At 39.7% G+C, this 15,952-nt stretch overlaps 1 protein-coding gene across 1 annotated transcript in view; it reads left to right on the top strand.

Moving 5' to 3' along the window:
* Nucleotides 1–15,952, top strand: part of SPATA16 (spermatogenesis associated 16) — a 97,690-nt gene that overhangs the window by 9,779 nt on the left and 71,959 nt on the right. Inside the window, 2 exon segments of the mRNA XM_026854959.1 lie at nucleotides 7,415–7,447; nucleotides 7,449–8,060. Of these exon segments, the coding sequence (XP_026710760.1) occupies nucleotides 7,415–7,447; nucleotides 7,449–8,060 (645 nt within the window).

Raw genomic sequence — 15,952 nt, 5'->3', positions numbered from 1 at the left:
AATCTCTTCAAAAATTGCTTTCTTGTCTTCCCAACAGAATTAGGAAATATTGCAGTACCAAAACAAAAAAAAATCTCAAGCTTCTTCAGCACAACGTCTCAGTTGTAGGACCAATCTTTGCATTCCTTTTCATTTAGGGATTACCCTAAGCTCGCTGGTCTGTTTATACCTTAGGCACACACATACATCCTTGTTCCTCACACAGAGGAATTATTTGTTCTCACAACTCCACTTTTCAGGATCCTGCTGTAGAAACCTTTACCATTTTAAAATTTCCGTTTTCTCTCCCTCTCTCCTCTCAGTGGCACTTTAGCTATGAAAATGAACCGCTCTGCTCCCGCAGGGCTGAGCTGCTGAATCCAGTCGAGGAAGGCTGGCCAGGCTTCACATCCCTGTCAGACACAGTGTTGACCTTTTTTTCCTAATTGACAATGCGGGGCTTTGTGCTAATAGGATGACATCATTACGCAGAGCTGAAATGCTTTCCCTGCTGTCTCTTTTGTCTCTCAGTATTTTTCTCCCACACTTCTAGAGGAAGTATTTCACTAGGAGGGAGTGTAAGGAAGACAGTTACACAGTGCCTAAAAAACATACGCAGAAAACAGCCTCCGTTTCTCTCTCTTCCTTTTTCCTTGGTCACACTAGTTACCAACCACATATACTGAGCCTTCACTATGTACCGAATCTTCCTTTTCCTTCTTCCAGGCTGTGATTACGGATGCTTCTTTTCTGTTTGCTTTGCCTCACTGTCTCGAGATATACTGCCATACTCAATAATATAAAGTTTTAAAATAAAGGGAGGGGATGAAGCCCCAAAAAAATAGAAAATACTAAGAACTTTGCTTTAGCTGCCTTGTGAGATTGTCTCACCCATTTCAGTGGGCATTGTAACCTTTTAAGATGCTGCTGTAAAGCTTAAAAAAATTGCCTTAATGCTGATTCTAGACTGGCAGCCATGTGCCAAAGCATTCAGTCTTGGCTAAGGGAACAAACCAAAGAAATACATATGATGGGCTCTCTCTGGAGAAGACAGAAAGAGCAGAAATTTCCCAGCTCTGCCTACCCACCTGTCTTTTTCCCCTCTCCCATGGCTGACGTATTGGGTACTCCTAGCTCATGGCATGTATTTCCAGCCTGTTTCAGTGCCTAATGAAATGGATTAGCTCACAGCCCGGGTAATTTTGTGAATCTGTTTACCCTAAGCTGTTTTAATTTGCACAGAAACGTACTAGGAGTTGCAGCAGTAGAAGAGAAGAGTAGTATTGACCAGCTGGGAGAAGCAGCCTCTTAAATCACTCAAGCTAGCTCTACAGGACCATGGCTGTCTATATCCTTACTTAAAGCAGAACAAGCAGGAATAAGACAGACAAAGAGTGAAAAGGGGAAAAGATTCAGGAGGCAGAGGAAGCAGGACCCATTACTATTCAAGGCTATCCAAAGCTGGCAAGAATAGAGATCTATTTTCCTTTTTTGCTCAGTCAATGCCCAACTATTTCATAGAAGACTCCTGGATTTCTGCACACATGATAGTGATCTTCATGCCATCCTTTCTTTCCAGCGTTTAAGCACTGTTCAAGAAGGGAATGACAACCACATTATTAACATATCTTGTAAAAACTTCTCTTGATTATTTTAATTGTATTTTCTATTTCTTTTTGTACATTATCCTTAAAGACATGTCATTTTAACCAGGATTTGTTTTTTACATCTGTTTCTGTCACATTTACTTTCAATTTTAGTTAACTTCCATAAGCTATTGTGAGTAATAGAATTAGAGTTGTGTTACTTTGAAGAACAGTAAGCCTAAGCTTACTGTCTTTTCATGAGTGCCTAGTGAACTAGCTATCTGATAGCTGTGAACAGTAATTATTAATACAGTTTAATATTTCTTTTATGTCTATAGCCTAATGAGATTAGTGCTTTGTTGTACTCAGCACCACATAAACAATTAATATGTGAATTTCAGCCTCAAAGAGCAATTAGGATAATATGGTTAAATCCCTGCAAACTACTACAAAAACTACAATTACCTTTGCCAAATTTCAGCCCCGAGCCCAATTTATTATTATTATTATTATTTTTATAAACAGGTTAAATACAGTGAATGAAAATAATGTTTAAAGTGGAAGTGCTGACAAAACCTTTACTGCAGCAATGTGGACAATGCAGCTGTAATAATGGCAAGTGTGCCCTTATCACAGCAAGAAAAATGTAAGGAGTCCTGAATTTGCACTGAATGAGCCATTACTTATGTCTATCACAAAGAAATAAGAGTACTGAACAAAAAAAAAAAAAAAGATACATTAAGGGTTTGGGTTTTTTTCCCCAAAAGAAAACTAAAAATAAAAAAGATCAGATGTGACTCAGGCTTTCAAACAATAAAAATAGCAAGATAAAAGAACTAGGTTGCTTCATTGCCTAAAGAAATGGCTAGAATCTTAAAAAGTCTGAAACCTGATTGTGAGAGACTCACTTTATGGGCTGCTAAGAAGGTGCTGACCTTCGTCATCAATAGATTGTCTGAGCCTTTGTGGTATTCAGCAGTAAAGGAAGTGCTTAAAAAGTCATCCTGCTGAAAGATGGACTCGAAAAATCTCCAGTTCAGATCTCAGCATAGCTGTTGTCAGTGCACATGCTCATTCAGAAAGTCTGTCTGTAAATCTAATACAGATAAATCTTGCTTCATTTTTAAGTGATAAAACTGGAGCATCCTCACCTTAGAGATGGATCAGGATATCTGAAATTCAATATAAGTGAAATTATTATAGAGGAGGGCAGCTAATGACCTATCTGTTGTGGGGCTTTGGATGTGTTTTGTTATAGTACTATATTTCTCTGTCTGTACTAGAGGACATTGAAGAAGTGGGATAACACTTGTACAAGTACCAGTGGTATCATTTTCTTACACTTTGCTCCATAGTTTTGGATGCAATTTTGCCTGTTCCAACATTTGCACTGAAATGAACTGTAGCAGATGACTGCCCTGTGATTTCAAATGGCCTTCTGGGAGAAAAAGATTATTATAGATGAAAGAGTTCAGTTTCTATAACTTTCTGGAAAAGTTCCATCACTGTCTAAGTAGTATATTAATATGGCAGTTGTCATTATATGTCGGGTGAGTTAGCCTGGGTGGGGTGTCAGGCTAATACAACTATACGGTTGCCGGTACACAAGTGAGCTCAGCAAAAGGCAGATGGGGTATCCTTGCACAAAACGCACATGTCTTGCAGATACAGTCATGCTCTGGCTGGAAAATGTGATGTTATCCTCTAGAAACTGTGCAGCATTGAACATTCACAGCAGAGAGCACAAAATACAGATGGACCACTAATGACTAGAGCTTCTGGGACAGCAGATGAGGTACAGCCAGACCATCCTGAACGAGGCAGCTTGTACCTTATGCTGCAGAGGAAGTGAAAATAAAACAAAACAGTGACAACAGAAATTGCTGCCAGTTCTGATCGGAATGGGGGGAGGGAAAATTATTGCTGTCTCCAGATCTGATGTCTAATTTGCCTCTGAATTTTATCAAGGCATTTATGGGGCGTGTTCAGTGTCAGATCATGGGTCCGCTTGAACTGCTGTTGAATAGTCAGTGTAAGGAACCTGCTTCAGAGAAAGAAAAGTCCCTTTTCTGCTTTCTAGCTGCTGTATTGTCCCCCTAGACCTCCGAGCCACGCAAGGGCATGATCTAGCAGGCCAGCAGTGGGGAGTCAGTAAGCTGGACCACTGCTTGTTCCTCACCTGAAGCTGTGCTGTGCCATAGCTAGGACACCGTAAACTTAGTCTTTGGAGATCTCTCTGGGCTGAAATCTCCCCTTGAATTTGCTTCTTCCTGCATAGCCTCTGCCATGAAAAGCAACTGTGATCCTCAGAAATAATGACTTGTGCTGTCCACTGAAAGATTTTGCTGAATTTTTTATCTTTTTCTGAAGTGTAGCCCCACAGAATTCACAGTTGCCCCAAAGAGCTGGTAACAGCAATATAATGGTCCAGTTTCCAAGCAGCTTAATCCCCTCTGAGAACTACTAGAAGAAATTTCTCTCTCCTGTCCCTCCACTTAAATCAATGCTGAATGTAGCCCAGTGGTTTGGCCTTGCTATATGCAGATTCAGGAAGATAGCAGCGCAGCCTTTGGTGTTTAGAAAGGTTTTACTTCATAACTGTAAGGGCAAAAGCTTTTTTGTTTGAAATCAAAGTTTAAATTCTCAAGAAAAAAGGGCTCATCGAAGAACTAGAAAAGAACTTAACAATGAGGTGTCAGCTGAAATGCCAGTGTGATTTATCAGCAGGTTCTTCTCTAATCTGATGTGAGATAATAGGAGAAGGTGTTGAAAGCAGAATCAAACTAGATACAGAACAAAAAGCATAAGCAATAGGGTTCATAAGATTAAGCACATAAGGAAGTTTACACTATCTAATAGGCAGGCCACTCTCCCAAAGAAGACTTTCTCAGATATATTGGGAAATCAACAGACAAACCCAGAAGATTTTAAACGCTCTTATGTTCCTTTTGCTTTTTTTTTTTTTTTTTTTTTTTTTTTTATCCCATGTAAGCCTCTCCAGTTGAAGAGACTGACAACATACTTATCTGGAGTAGCTGATAGTGCCATGGACAGGCATCTAGCGAAGATTAACCCTCAAATATACAGAAAGCTGAGCTTGTTTAGGACTGATCAGGAAGATCATTCCTGAGATCTCAGAATTCTGGTTTCCTTCTGACTATAGCGCTAAATTGTCTGTCTATATTCCCCTGCATAGTGATTCATTAGAAGCATTTTACAGTAAATGCTTCCAAAATAAAAAACAGACATTTTAACCAAAGTCTCAGAAAAATACTTAACTTACAAAGATAATGATTTTCTAAAAGCTTTTCCCTGGAAATGGTTTTTTATTGAGGCAGTGATTAAAGTGAGCCTGCCTGAGTTATAACATGCTTCCATGGCACAACCCAAAGTCATGTTAATCAGCTTGAATACCTAAAAACACAATACAATAGGAGCAGTATAAATCCACTTGATACAGCAAAGTTCATTTCAGGTGCTGGTCCACCAGCGAAATGTCTGTAAGTGATTAAAAAGTCTTGGTCTGTATTTCACAGTTTGTGCTCTAGGTTTTTTTAGTCCATAGTAATTTTAGAATTCTTAAGACAGTCTCACAACAAACGGTTTAGTTCAGCCAATTTCCCATTCACACTGATATCAACCACCCCAATCAGATATATGGCTTTGCCTTTCTTAGCTCTCTGGTGAGGAGAAGAGTCCACTAATTCTCCTTGAGGGCTCCTCAGTTCTATATGGCTGCTCAGAGGAAAATTCCTGCAAACTTGGATGTGATGTAGACAGTTAAATCTCAAATTCTTGAGTTCTATAGGACCTTCTGTGAACAGCCCACCCAAGGGGCTGTGAAAGTCCTGTGGTCCCCCTCCAGAACATGGTATAGCCATATACTGCAGGACCACATGGAGCTCCATCGCAGGTGCCATATGTGACTGTTCTGTTGGCATGACATGGCACCAAGATCATCATGCTCATCCCCTCAGCTGATGCTGAGGCTGGCTGGAGTATCTCTGCTCCACTGCATAGTGAAGATAAATCATCATTTCCTAAATTACCTAGTACTGAAGCCAGCACTGAAAAATGTGGCTTCCAATCTTTAGGCTATGCTGTGGTTTGTTTTAAAAAGGGATTGAATGTCTTACAAACAGGTAAAATTGCTGCCAGATGCAAGTACATTAGCCTTTTCCAGCTGCTTTACTGCTGCCATTCAAAATAGCTTGCTATAAATATGATTCCTTTGAGCTCTATTCTGACAAGTGCGGAGCACTATCTGGGAAGGGCCAGTCGTTTTCCATCCCCATTGAACTCAGTAGGAGTTGTGATTGCTCAGCACACTGCTGAAAAAAGTCTGCTGAAATTACCTTAAATCACACAATTATCCCCTCACCTCTCACTCCTTCTCTTGCAGTCATGGAAAGAGGAATGAGCTTCTCCACAGGCAGTTCTGCTACAGTAAAGTTTTCAGCCTGGAGATTGTGAGCAAATGTCAAAATCAAGAAGTTCCCTGCTTCAGGGCTGGTGACTGTTCTGGCTGCAATCTGGCTTAGCCAGGGAAGGGGGAAATACGTGATAAAGTTCTGAAAACCTATTTACACTAAAATTCAGTATCAACTTCTCACGCAGCCTAAAACACCTTCGCCTCTTCCCTTTACCCCGTTCTATAAATTTCTGCCCATTGCCCTAAGGGGTAAAGGTTCACCATTCCACAGCATCCAGCACACATTCTGGCAAGTTTTACCAGTGCGTTAGTGCATACTGTAGGGCCCTTGCTAAAACTCAAGAAGTTGCTTATTGTTTAAATTCTGTTTCTGGCTGAACACAAATGCATTTATTATGTGTCTTTCCTTTATACAATCTGTTTCTGTAGATAAGTACGTTAAACCGGTGCTAAACGTATGGAGGTCTGTTGAACAATAACACAAGGTTAAAGGCTGAGTGCTTATGCTTAACAAACCATTCTGAAAGACGATCATCATTAAAGCTGTTTACAATTAAACTTTTCATAATTGATGGGAAAACCTGAGAAGATAATTACCTGTGCCTTCCACCTTTTCACTCTGAAATCAGCAGAGGCAGATGAAAATTTCCTTTGAATCTGAGCCCAGTTACGAGTCTACAATGCAGATCAAGTCGTCACCTTTCCTATTGTATAGGAACTGGTGCTGAGAAGGGCCTTAAAGAACTTGATTCTGCACCTTGTACCAGTCTGAATCCAGTACTGGTTCCCTGAACTGAGAATTAAGCTGTTAACTACTAGGGGAGGGTTACTTCTTAGCATCCACACTCCAGTGTACTTTGCAGACAGTTCAATAAGAAATGGCTTTGAAACCCAAATCCAGATCTGAATTTTGCTCAAATGCAGCTGAAGCCGGGACCCCACTTTGAGCTTGTGCCCTTTTGGAATACATCCACTCTGCCTGATTTTTGAACACCCCTCTCTGACCTCAGTCACTGTGCTTACCAGCTATCAAAAAATCAGGCCGCACTGATTTTTTTTCACCCCATAACAACATACAACGTGAATCAATCAGTCACAGGGTTTTCACTGGTTTTCTTTTGATTAAAAGCCAGATTTTCCCTTCATACTGGAGCTATAACAAACTGGTACAGTGGCATCACTTTACACAAACAAACATCCGTTATCAAGAGTTATTAAAAATATTTTAAGTGGCCTTAAACTTTTACACAGGAAAGAGAAAATAATCTCGCAGCTAGTCTGATATTCTGTGTACTAACTATTGAAGAGTTTTGTCTCATAATGGTGCCTACAGTATGCCTAGTGGAGAAATGATTTGCATGCTTTTTTTGGTTTTGCAACATTTGAGTATTATTAATTTTTCTACATTTTCTCCTAGGACTCTTTCTTTGCTCAAGTTACAGCATCAGAAAAGCAACACCGACTTCCAAAAAAAAAAAAATCTCATAAACATGTATGGCAGGAATGAAATCTTTCAGCAAATGCGTAGTATTAAGCAGTCAAATGTGGCAGCAAACAGATTGAATTATGTTCCAGAAGCACTGCAAATGTACAGAATCCACCTCGGGAGCAGAGCAGCAGCAAATACCATGGAGAGAATCAAAATGGCAGAGAGAAAGGATGAAAAAAATAATAATGATATAGACAGAGCAAGCCATAAACAGAAATCAGAAAACCGTGAAAAACCAGCCGAGAAAAGATTAAAAACAACGTTAGAGAATGGCAATCAGTCAAACCCAACGCCTCTGTCCCATATACCTCTGCAAAGACTAATGGACATAGAAATGGAGTTGGTCTACACTGATGAGGAGGATATTTCCTTCGAGTTTGCTGAGCCTATGGTATCTATAAGCACACGATCGGTGCAGGGAGACTCTGAAAAAGCAGCTGCTCAGAGCACAGCTAATGGACGCGCTTTGCCTCACATTGACAAAGAGCTTCAGATGACCCTCCAGAAAGCCAGCACTTGCTACAAGGAGAACAACCACCTAGCAGCTGTGGAGCAGTTCTCCATGGCACTGCAGGTATGTGGTTAAAGAAGTACGATCACCATAGCAGAGTAAATGAAAGGTTGTCATTGTACTGACTGGATGTAATAATATCAAAGTGAACAAGGAGCACAAGCCTGGGGTGTGCATGGTTTAATAAAAACCCTGAGATGCAATTTCACATGAAATCTGAAAATTAAGAGCTATAAATAAATCATAGGAGAAGGGTGGCACTGACCTGAACAAAAAAAAAACCTCAGGTAATTTTGTATTTTTCTCTAAGTCTTCAACTGTGTTTACGTATGGAAGAAATTTAAGTCCCACAGAGTGAAAAAAAAAACACACCTCTCTATTCCCAGCCCTATCAGGAACAAATGATACCTCAATAATTAGGGAAGTTCCCACTGTACCCCAGCTGCCCATAAATATTGGTGAAATATTTAATCCTTTCATTAAAACAAAAGGTCTATTTTAGTCTTTTTTCCCTACAGCACTTCCAATATGCACTCTGTTTCCCATTTTTCTCTAAAGCCAGATCTGTGTAGAAATCCTTTTCTTTTTGCATGAGAAAGGCTAGGTCCAGTAGCGAGCAACCCCCTCTGGACACAGATGGCTTTCTCTTTGGCAGCTAAGAGTCCAAAAGCTCAGTTTTTGTGGAAAGACTTCTTGTCTGCCTGAGACACTAAAGAAATAATATGACCTCGACTGTGATCTTTGAAACTAATCTGTGATTTTCATGACTTTCTGCCTTTAAGTGCTCAAACTTGAGCTGTCTTAAACAGATCTGTTCTTCAATAAGTAATAGTTATTTCTGTGTTTTCAAAAGCAGAGCCTTTTCCAGTTTCAGGCTGAGTCTCCCCAAAAGGAGGTATCTAAAAAGACCTTTGACGTTTTTGAAATCTTAGCCAGCCTTGAGTTTTATCGGTATAATATGAAAAGAAAAAGAGTAAAAGAGGGAGTTTCTAACACTCTGGCAAGGTTGCAATTAATTTCACGGTGGGGAGGGAAGAGAAAGGAGGCTTAGGAAACCCCAGCAGGTAGGTCACGGTTACATCCACCAGCCTCCTGCTTCCTGGAAGCCAGAGCTAGCAGCATTTACAGTAAAACTGATTGTTCAAAGTTGTATCATTATTCCCAGATTTCTCTAGTGCTGCTAATCTCAGTTAATTATATTGGAAATCCCTTGTATTATGACCATGTAATTCATAATGTGCCAGTAGAAGTCATGGTTCATAATAATCACATAATGGGCAAGGACTTAGACGTAATCAGATTTTAGTTACCCTGTCGTGTTTCCATAATGCTGCTATAAAACCGACATAATCACAAAAAAGCACCAGTTATTTAAACATTTTTATCAGATTGATGTACAGTATCTTTCTCTCTCTTTTTTAAACAATATAAGATAACAAAAATTGGATTACAATTGCTGGGAACAGACTATGATAAACTGTTTGCTTGTGTGCAGAATGAAATTTAATAATGGCATCAGCCTCTCAATTTTTAGTGATGTTAAACCTGTTAAATAGTAGCACTCTACAGGCAAAGGCTTCTTTCAAAGATGCAGCATTAGAGCATTTTGCAAACGGTATCTCCAAGAGCATAGTTGAAAGATGCCCTATATCCTCACAATTAACCCAGCAGCTAACATTTACTGTGCAGATGAGGGCTTGACTTTTTCTATCGTACGTGATGCAAAAAATCATTCTTAGTAGCTGTAAGGATTTTATAAAGGCTCGTGTCTGCTTCTCAAAATTTTAAGAAAGAGACACACTTCCTATTTTACAGGAATATGGTTGGTGATTAGAATAGAGGACTTGCAAGCTGGTCTTTCTGGACTCTAATGTTTTATCTCCACTTTGACCCCAATCACTTCAGCTCTGCACTTGACATCCTGAAAAAGGGTGCAACTACACTTGTTTCAGCGATGTACTGCCAAACTTAATTCAAAAGCATTTGTAAAACATAAGAGGTTTGCAGCTGACAAGCAAATGTCCTCTTCATATTTTTTTCTACAATACCGAAGGCATTTTATTTTAAAACAAAAAATATTATAGCAGTGAGTGAGTAAAATTTGAAAGTGTCATCCTTTTTAGAATTTCCCCCTCACATGCACACATTCAGAAATGAGCTTTGATGGGAACAAAAACAGTTGTCACTTGAGAGGAAAGGAGCATTTTTCTGCTCCTAAGAGGAAATGGAAAGGCTAGGTAATAGACATCCTGGTGAAAGAATAAACAGAGATTAAATAATTCCTTCCTGGGATTGTGGGCAGAGTGATTGGGAAATCACCAAACTGTAGGACATGGGCTTTCAGCAGTCTCTTAATCCAGCTCACTGCAGAAGCAAAAACCAGAATATCCCTGAAGCTCACCTCTGTACTCCATTTCCAAAAATCTCCAGTAAGAGGGACTTCTCATCTGTATTAGCTGGCTGATAGAAAGTTTTTCCACATCTTCCATGCTGCAAAATTGCACATGAACTCTTATTTGACATGAAGATCAATTAACCACCCTATTCTCTTTGTACTTGCAACCTCTTAGCATATCTCTTTTCAGCCTTCCCTAAACGAAATAAATTCAATCATCTTGGTATTTTCTCCCAGGTCATGTTTTCTAAACCTCTGCATCATTTTTGCTGCTTCCTTCTCATCATCTCCAATTTGTCTGTTTCTTCAGATATAGACAAATTGGAGATGGTGCAGAGAGAACTGGAAAACTTAAACTGCTAATATATTGGAACTGTGGTTGTTTTGTCCATCATTTTTTGAAGAACTACAAAAATTCCTCTGCATTTCATATGTAACAAGCTCAAAGGTCAGGAAATTCAAAGTTATGGATTCTGGTGCAGAATGTTTACAGACATTTTTCAGATTTAAGGAAATCAAAGCTTTAGTCTGACATTACAACATTTTGAGTTGGACACCCTGATCTGGAAAAGCGTGTGCATAGCATTAGATTTGAATAGTATCACTAAAGTTAGTGTCACCTTACATATTGCAAATATCATACACTGCTTGGCTCTTCTCTACATCATGTTGTTTTTCAGATATGCAAATAACAGGCAGTACTGAAAGTCTAGCACTGAAATTACTGGATTGGGGGGGGGGGAGAAAATTATTAGTCAGAAAGGAAAATTGAAATGCTTGTTTAATTTAGAGACTTTTATATGTTGGACAGCATGCTGCTGATTACAGCAGACATCAGGAAGGCAGTGTTATCAGGAGAAGAAATGGTGGCTTCTCACTATTTCTGCACTATTTAGCTACCATTAAATTAATCAGGAGGGACTTAGCGTTAGTCAGCTGCATTATAGTTGGCCTGGGGGAGGAAAAAAAATAATGCTCCCTTGGAGAACTCTCACCATTAGAGCTTAAGAATTAAGTACTTTCTGTTGCTAGTGAGGAAAATAGCTGAAGAAATCGGGGCAAAAGTCTTCGCTCTTATACCTCCTAGCTCAACAATACACTATATTATATATACTATGTTGAGAAACACTGTAAATTTCCCTAAATTTTTGGCATCCATCTGTTGGAATGTAAGGAAATAGGACTTGAACATCTGGACTGGGATATGAAGGGTATGAGAAATCACTCTTTAGCTTAAAATCTCAGTGGAAACCATGTACATATATCTATAAAATCCATAGCCAATTATTAACAGCTTAGCTACAAAATAACATTAAACTTTTATGAGGATCGAAAGATCTTGTCTCAAACTAATCTCCTAGTATCAGAAAGCGTAAAAGACTTCAGAAACATCAGCCTGTTTAAAACCTGCACACATCTAAATTTCAGGCCCTGTTGTTCTGAAAATAATCCTCCCCTGTGATTAAAAAAATAAATGAGAAAGGTTCATGACTGCTGTGCGCAGAAAGAAGCCCACAGTATCTCAGCACACAGCTTTTGGCGTAGGATATCTCAGAGACATGAAATGCATCCCGCGTGTGAGGTGAAGGCCTCGAACAGCATGTGATTAATTCACCAGAGTGCTGTTGTGGTGCCTTCCACAAGCTGGAATATCTCCATTTTCCACAGATGGCTATTACGGGCACCGTTCCTATGGCATGGAGATAAACATTAGTGCCATCTTTTTTTGCGCACCTTGAGGTTTTAGATTAACCTTTCCTGTGGCTCATTGCCTTGTGATTCACTGCTCGCAGAGAAGGCTTTGTCAAGACCATGTGCCCTCTTCCAGGCAACAATATCTGCAAAAAGCAAATATTTTGACAGCGGCTGTGGCAGTGGTGCCTTGTGGACATAGTTACGTACCAATACAGAGTTAGGTAGCATGGTTCAACCAAACCTTCCATCAAAATCATAATATAAGAAGCAAAAAAAATTAGTATTTCCTATATAAATACGTATGTGAAAAGAGGTTCATCTTAAGTAGTCTATCCACTGGTTGAGCACATCAGAAAAGCACAGGCAGCTTGCTTAGAGGCATTGCTGCAAGGGCAGTCCCGGGAGCACCGCGGGATTAGGACCTGTGGACGTGCTCCCTGCTGTGACCATTGGATCAGTGCTCGCTGGTCCAGAAAGACTCGGGCACAGCCACGTTTCTGCCCACCCTTCCTCCCCAGCATTGTCTCTTTTTGCAGGTGGATCATGAGGTCCAAGAAGTGATCAATGTATAACAATATGGAGTCCCTTGCTTTACAGAGCACAGAAACTGGAATTCCTGGTCATTCACTGGAATGAAAGGGGTAGAAAGTGGGACTTTATAGAGTTTTCTCTATCCCCTCTCACCAAGAAGAATTGTGCAAGGACTAGATACAGTTTAACACCCTGAAAGTCCTCAAGGGAGAGCATGTGAACAGCTAAATATTTATTTTTAGCATCAACTTTCTGGAGCTAAAAATCAGACTCATAAATTATCTATCTTTATCATCAGCACATGTAGTCTAGAAACTTCCTGGGAGTACACTAGGTCTTGGACGGAGAACATCAAAGATGATGGTCACTGATCACCCAAAGCCTGCATGTTAGATGCTGACTTTACTCTCTATAAATATTCTTTTAACATCTAATAACAAAGTAGTTGCCTAAATATGGCCTGCTCAGTTAACTTGCTGGAAAAAAAAAAAAAAAAAAAAAAAAGCCCCTGATAATCAGCAGTTTTTCTCTCCCTATAGTCACATCACTATATTTTTAGGCTGCAAAGCAGAGAAATTGATTTTTTTTTTTCTACTGATACTTATTGTCTTTTATGGCTGCAGAAGATTTTAGACCAGGAATACGAAGCTTACAGATGGCTCAAATCTGGCTTGTGGGATAGAGTGGGAATCTGTTATACTGATCCATTTGGACATGCTCCCATTTCTTGATCACTGAATTTGAATCTATTAATCTCCTAGATATTTCCAGCATGCCCATCACCATGAAATAAAGCTGAGGAACTGCACAGCTATCTGTCTAGAAGGATTTGTGCCCCGGTTCTTCTTGCCTGAACTGCTGTTACATATATGGCTTATAAAGTACTTTTTTCCTCAAAGGACTATGTGTTGACCATAAAACAATGTATGTCCTCACTTGTGTGTGTGCAAGAGCAAAATCCCTATTCCAGAAAGGACAAGGCCACATTTTCTAATCATTTTGGTGCCAAAGCAGATCAGTCAATTTCTAATTAACTCTAATTGGCTTCCTCACATGCTATTAAATTATTTACCTGGAAGTGATAAGTGCTCAAAAGCACCAAATATTTTCTCCATACGGTAAATGTTAAGCAGTATATTTGATTAAATATAATAGTCACCTACCACTTGTCACTTACAATCAAAAGCCTCATTGACCTAAACACAAGCAAATCATGTTTTATAGTCACTGAGAAATGAAGACAAGGTCCATGTAGAAGATTCCTCAGGAGGTAACACAAGGAAAAAAAAAAAAAAGAGGAAAAAAAGAGAACAAAAAATGGAGACAGCCTTGGAGAAGGAAGTAGCCCATCTTGAAAGTCACGGGCTCAGACTTTTGCTCAGCTGTCCACATCATGCATGGCTTAGGGCATGTCACTGCTGGCTGGATCCAAAGGGCTTCTCTGAAAGCTGGACAGCTAAAAGTCTGCAGGTCCATGAACCCCACAGGTCCCCACGTATATCGTAGGCATTGTGATGCCCAAGACAGATAAACACAAAGGTGTGATGCTACCTCACCTCTCTCAATGTAAAGCAGTGCCTTAGAGCCCACTCAAAGTGTAGTTTCTTTTATGTTCAGGCCCTGAAAATTGGAGGTATTTATCCTCCCAGCTGCCATCTGCTCCTGGAAGGTATCACACTGGAACAGGGAGGGCAGAGCAATTCGTGTTTAATTTGTGGCTTTGGGCACTTTCAGGCTAGAGTCAGCACAGCACAAGAATGCGATGGACAATCAGCTTAATTTATGGCAAGAAAATTAGGCAAGTTAGGAGAAGGTTCAAACACCAAAAGCAGCTAATGCAGGCAAGCAGCAGTCACAGAAGGTGTGCTGTTAAAGTATTTTCTATCCAAAATGTCTTTAAATCATACTGCTGCATACCAACATAGACTCTGAAGAGGAGATGCAGCCTGAAGTGGGCACTGAATTGGAAAGTGTTCATGGACTGATTTGAGAGTAACTTTATCCATGAGGACAGTTTAGAGAAAATGTGTTATTAAAGTACTTTATTTCCATTTAGAGATTCACACAGGCATACACAGACAGTAGGTGGTGACAGCTGCTACCAGAACCATTTGTTATCTTACTCCTGTTCAGCTTTTGACAGTGTAAAATGAATATAAATGCTGAAAAGCTTTACAGAGGTGAACCAAACAATAAAAAAGTAGTGGGGAATGAATTCTGGTTAGGTTACTTTAGGGAAGAGCTTTATTTCTGTTTATTCCTGAGGCATGGATATGTGCTGTGATTCTAATGCTGACAATACTGCTGAAAGGATTCTTGGTGGAGTTTACCAAATCCACACCATCCTGAGGTGAGGAGAGGGGGGAGAGCTGGCCTTGCAGCTAATTTTAATGTCATATCCAGAAAAATGGAAATAAGGCTTCAGCAAATTATTGCTTTTCCCTAATAATCCTGTCCATCAAAATGAAGTGAACCTTTCACATAGTTTGCCTTAATAAAAGTGCTGGTGAGATATCTCTGGTGTTTGGACTTAGCACTAGCAAATCTCTTGGCATCAAAGGGATTAAATTAGTTGGCCTGAAATTATATTGCTTTTTCCAAGCAATCATGACAGCTCTCAAAATCTTGCTACAATATAGTCACATCACACCAGCTGACAGTTCCCTCCAAAAAAACATTCATTTTGGCCAGCTCCTCCTGTGAACACTATCAACAGACTGATGCTCCTGCTTCAAAGTCCAATAGGCATTTTGAACTACAATCCTATCAAGAGGAGGTACTGGTATCAGTTTTGACTTTTGGCTGATTGTTTGGTTTTCACATGGAATATTCACACCGTCCTCGGTTTGGTTTGATCTCGGATGGTCTCACAGTGGAGGACTGACAAATTTTGTATTACAAAGGCAATCTATAAAGATTTCAGTATGTTGTACAGAATATAAAGTTCCTTGGAAACTATTGTAGTATATTGATTCCACAATATATGTTTCATTGGAGAGCTCTGGGGTTGGGTTGTTTTTTTTTTTACTGCTGTGACTACTCCTCTCACCCTGGCAGTACTGATAACAAGAACACTCCATAAAACAGGGATTGGTAATGAGAGGCACAGATTTATAGTGCAGCACACAGATTAAGCTGAAGTCAAACAGATGATATTTTTCTAAAACCTTTGTTCCTGATTTAATGCTTCCAAAGCAAATTATTTACAATATGAGAAAGACCCCTAAGTTTGCACTGGGGGGAGGTAAAGCCTTTATCTGAAGTTGGGCCAATAAACAGGAATGACTTAGGCTTAGGAGTGCTGCAGGGAACATCGTTAGCTTCTGTGGGAGGG

This window comes from Athene cunicularia (assembly GCF_003259725.1).
Source record: "Athene cunicularia isolate RWA chromosome 9 unlocalized genomic scaffold, athCun1 chr9_part1, whole genome shotgun sequence".
NCBI lineage: Eukaryota > Metazoa > Chordata > Aves > Strigiformes > Strigidae > Athene > Athene cunicularia.
The sequence above is the reverse complement of the archived record's forward strand: the minus strand, read 5'-3'. Positions and strand labels throughout refer to the sequence as shown.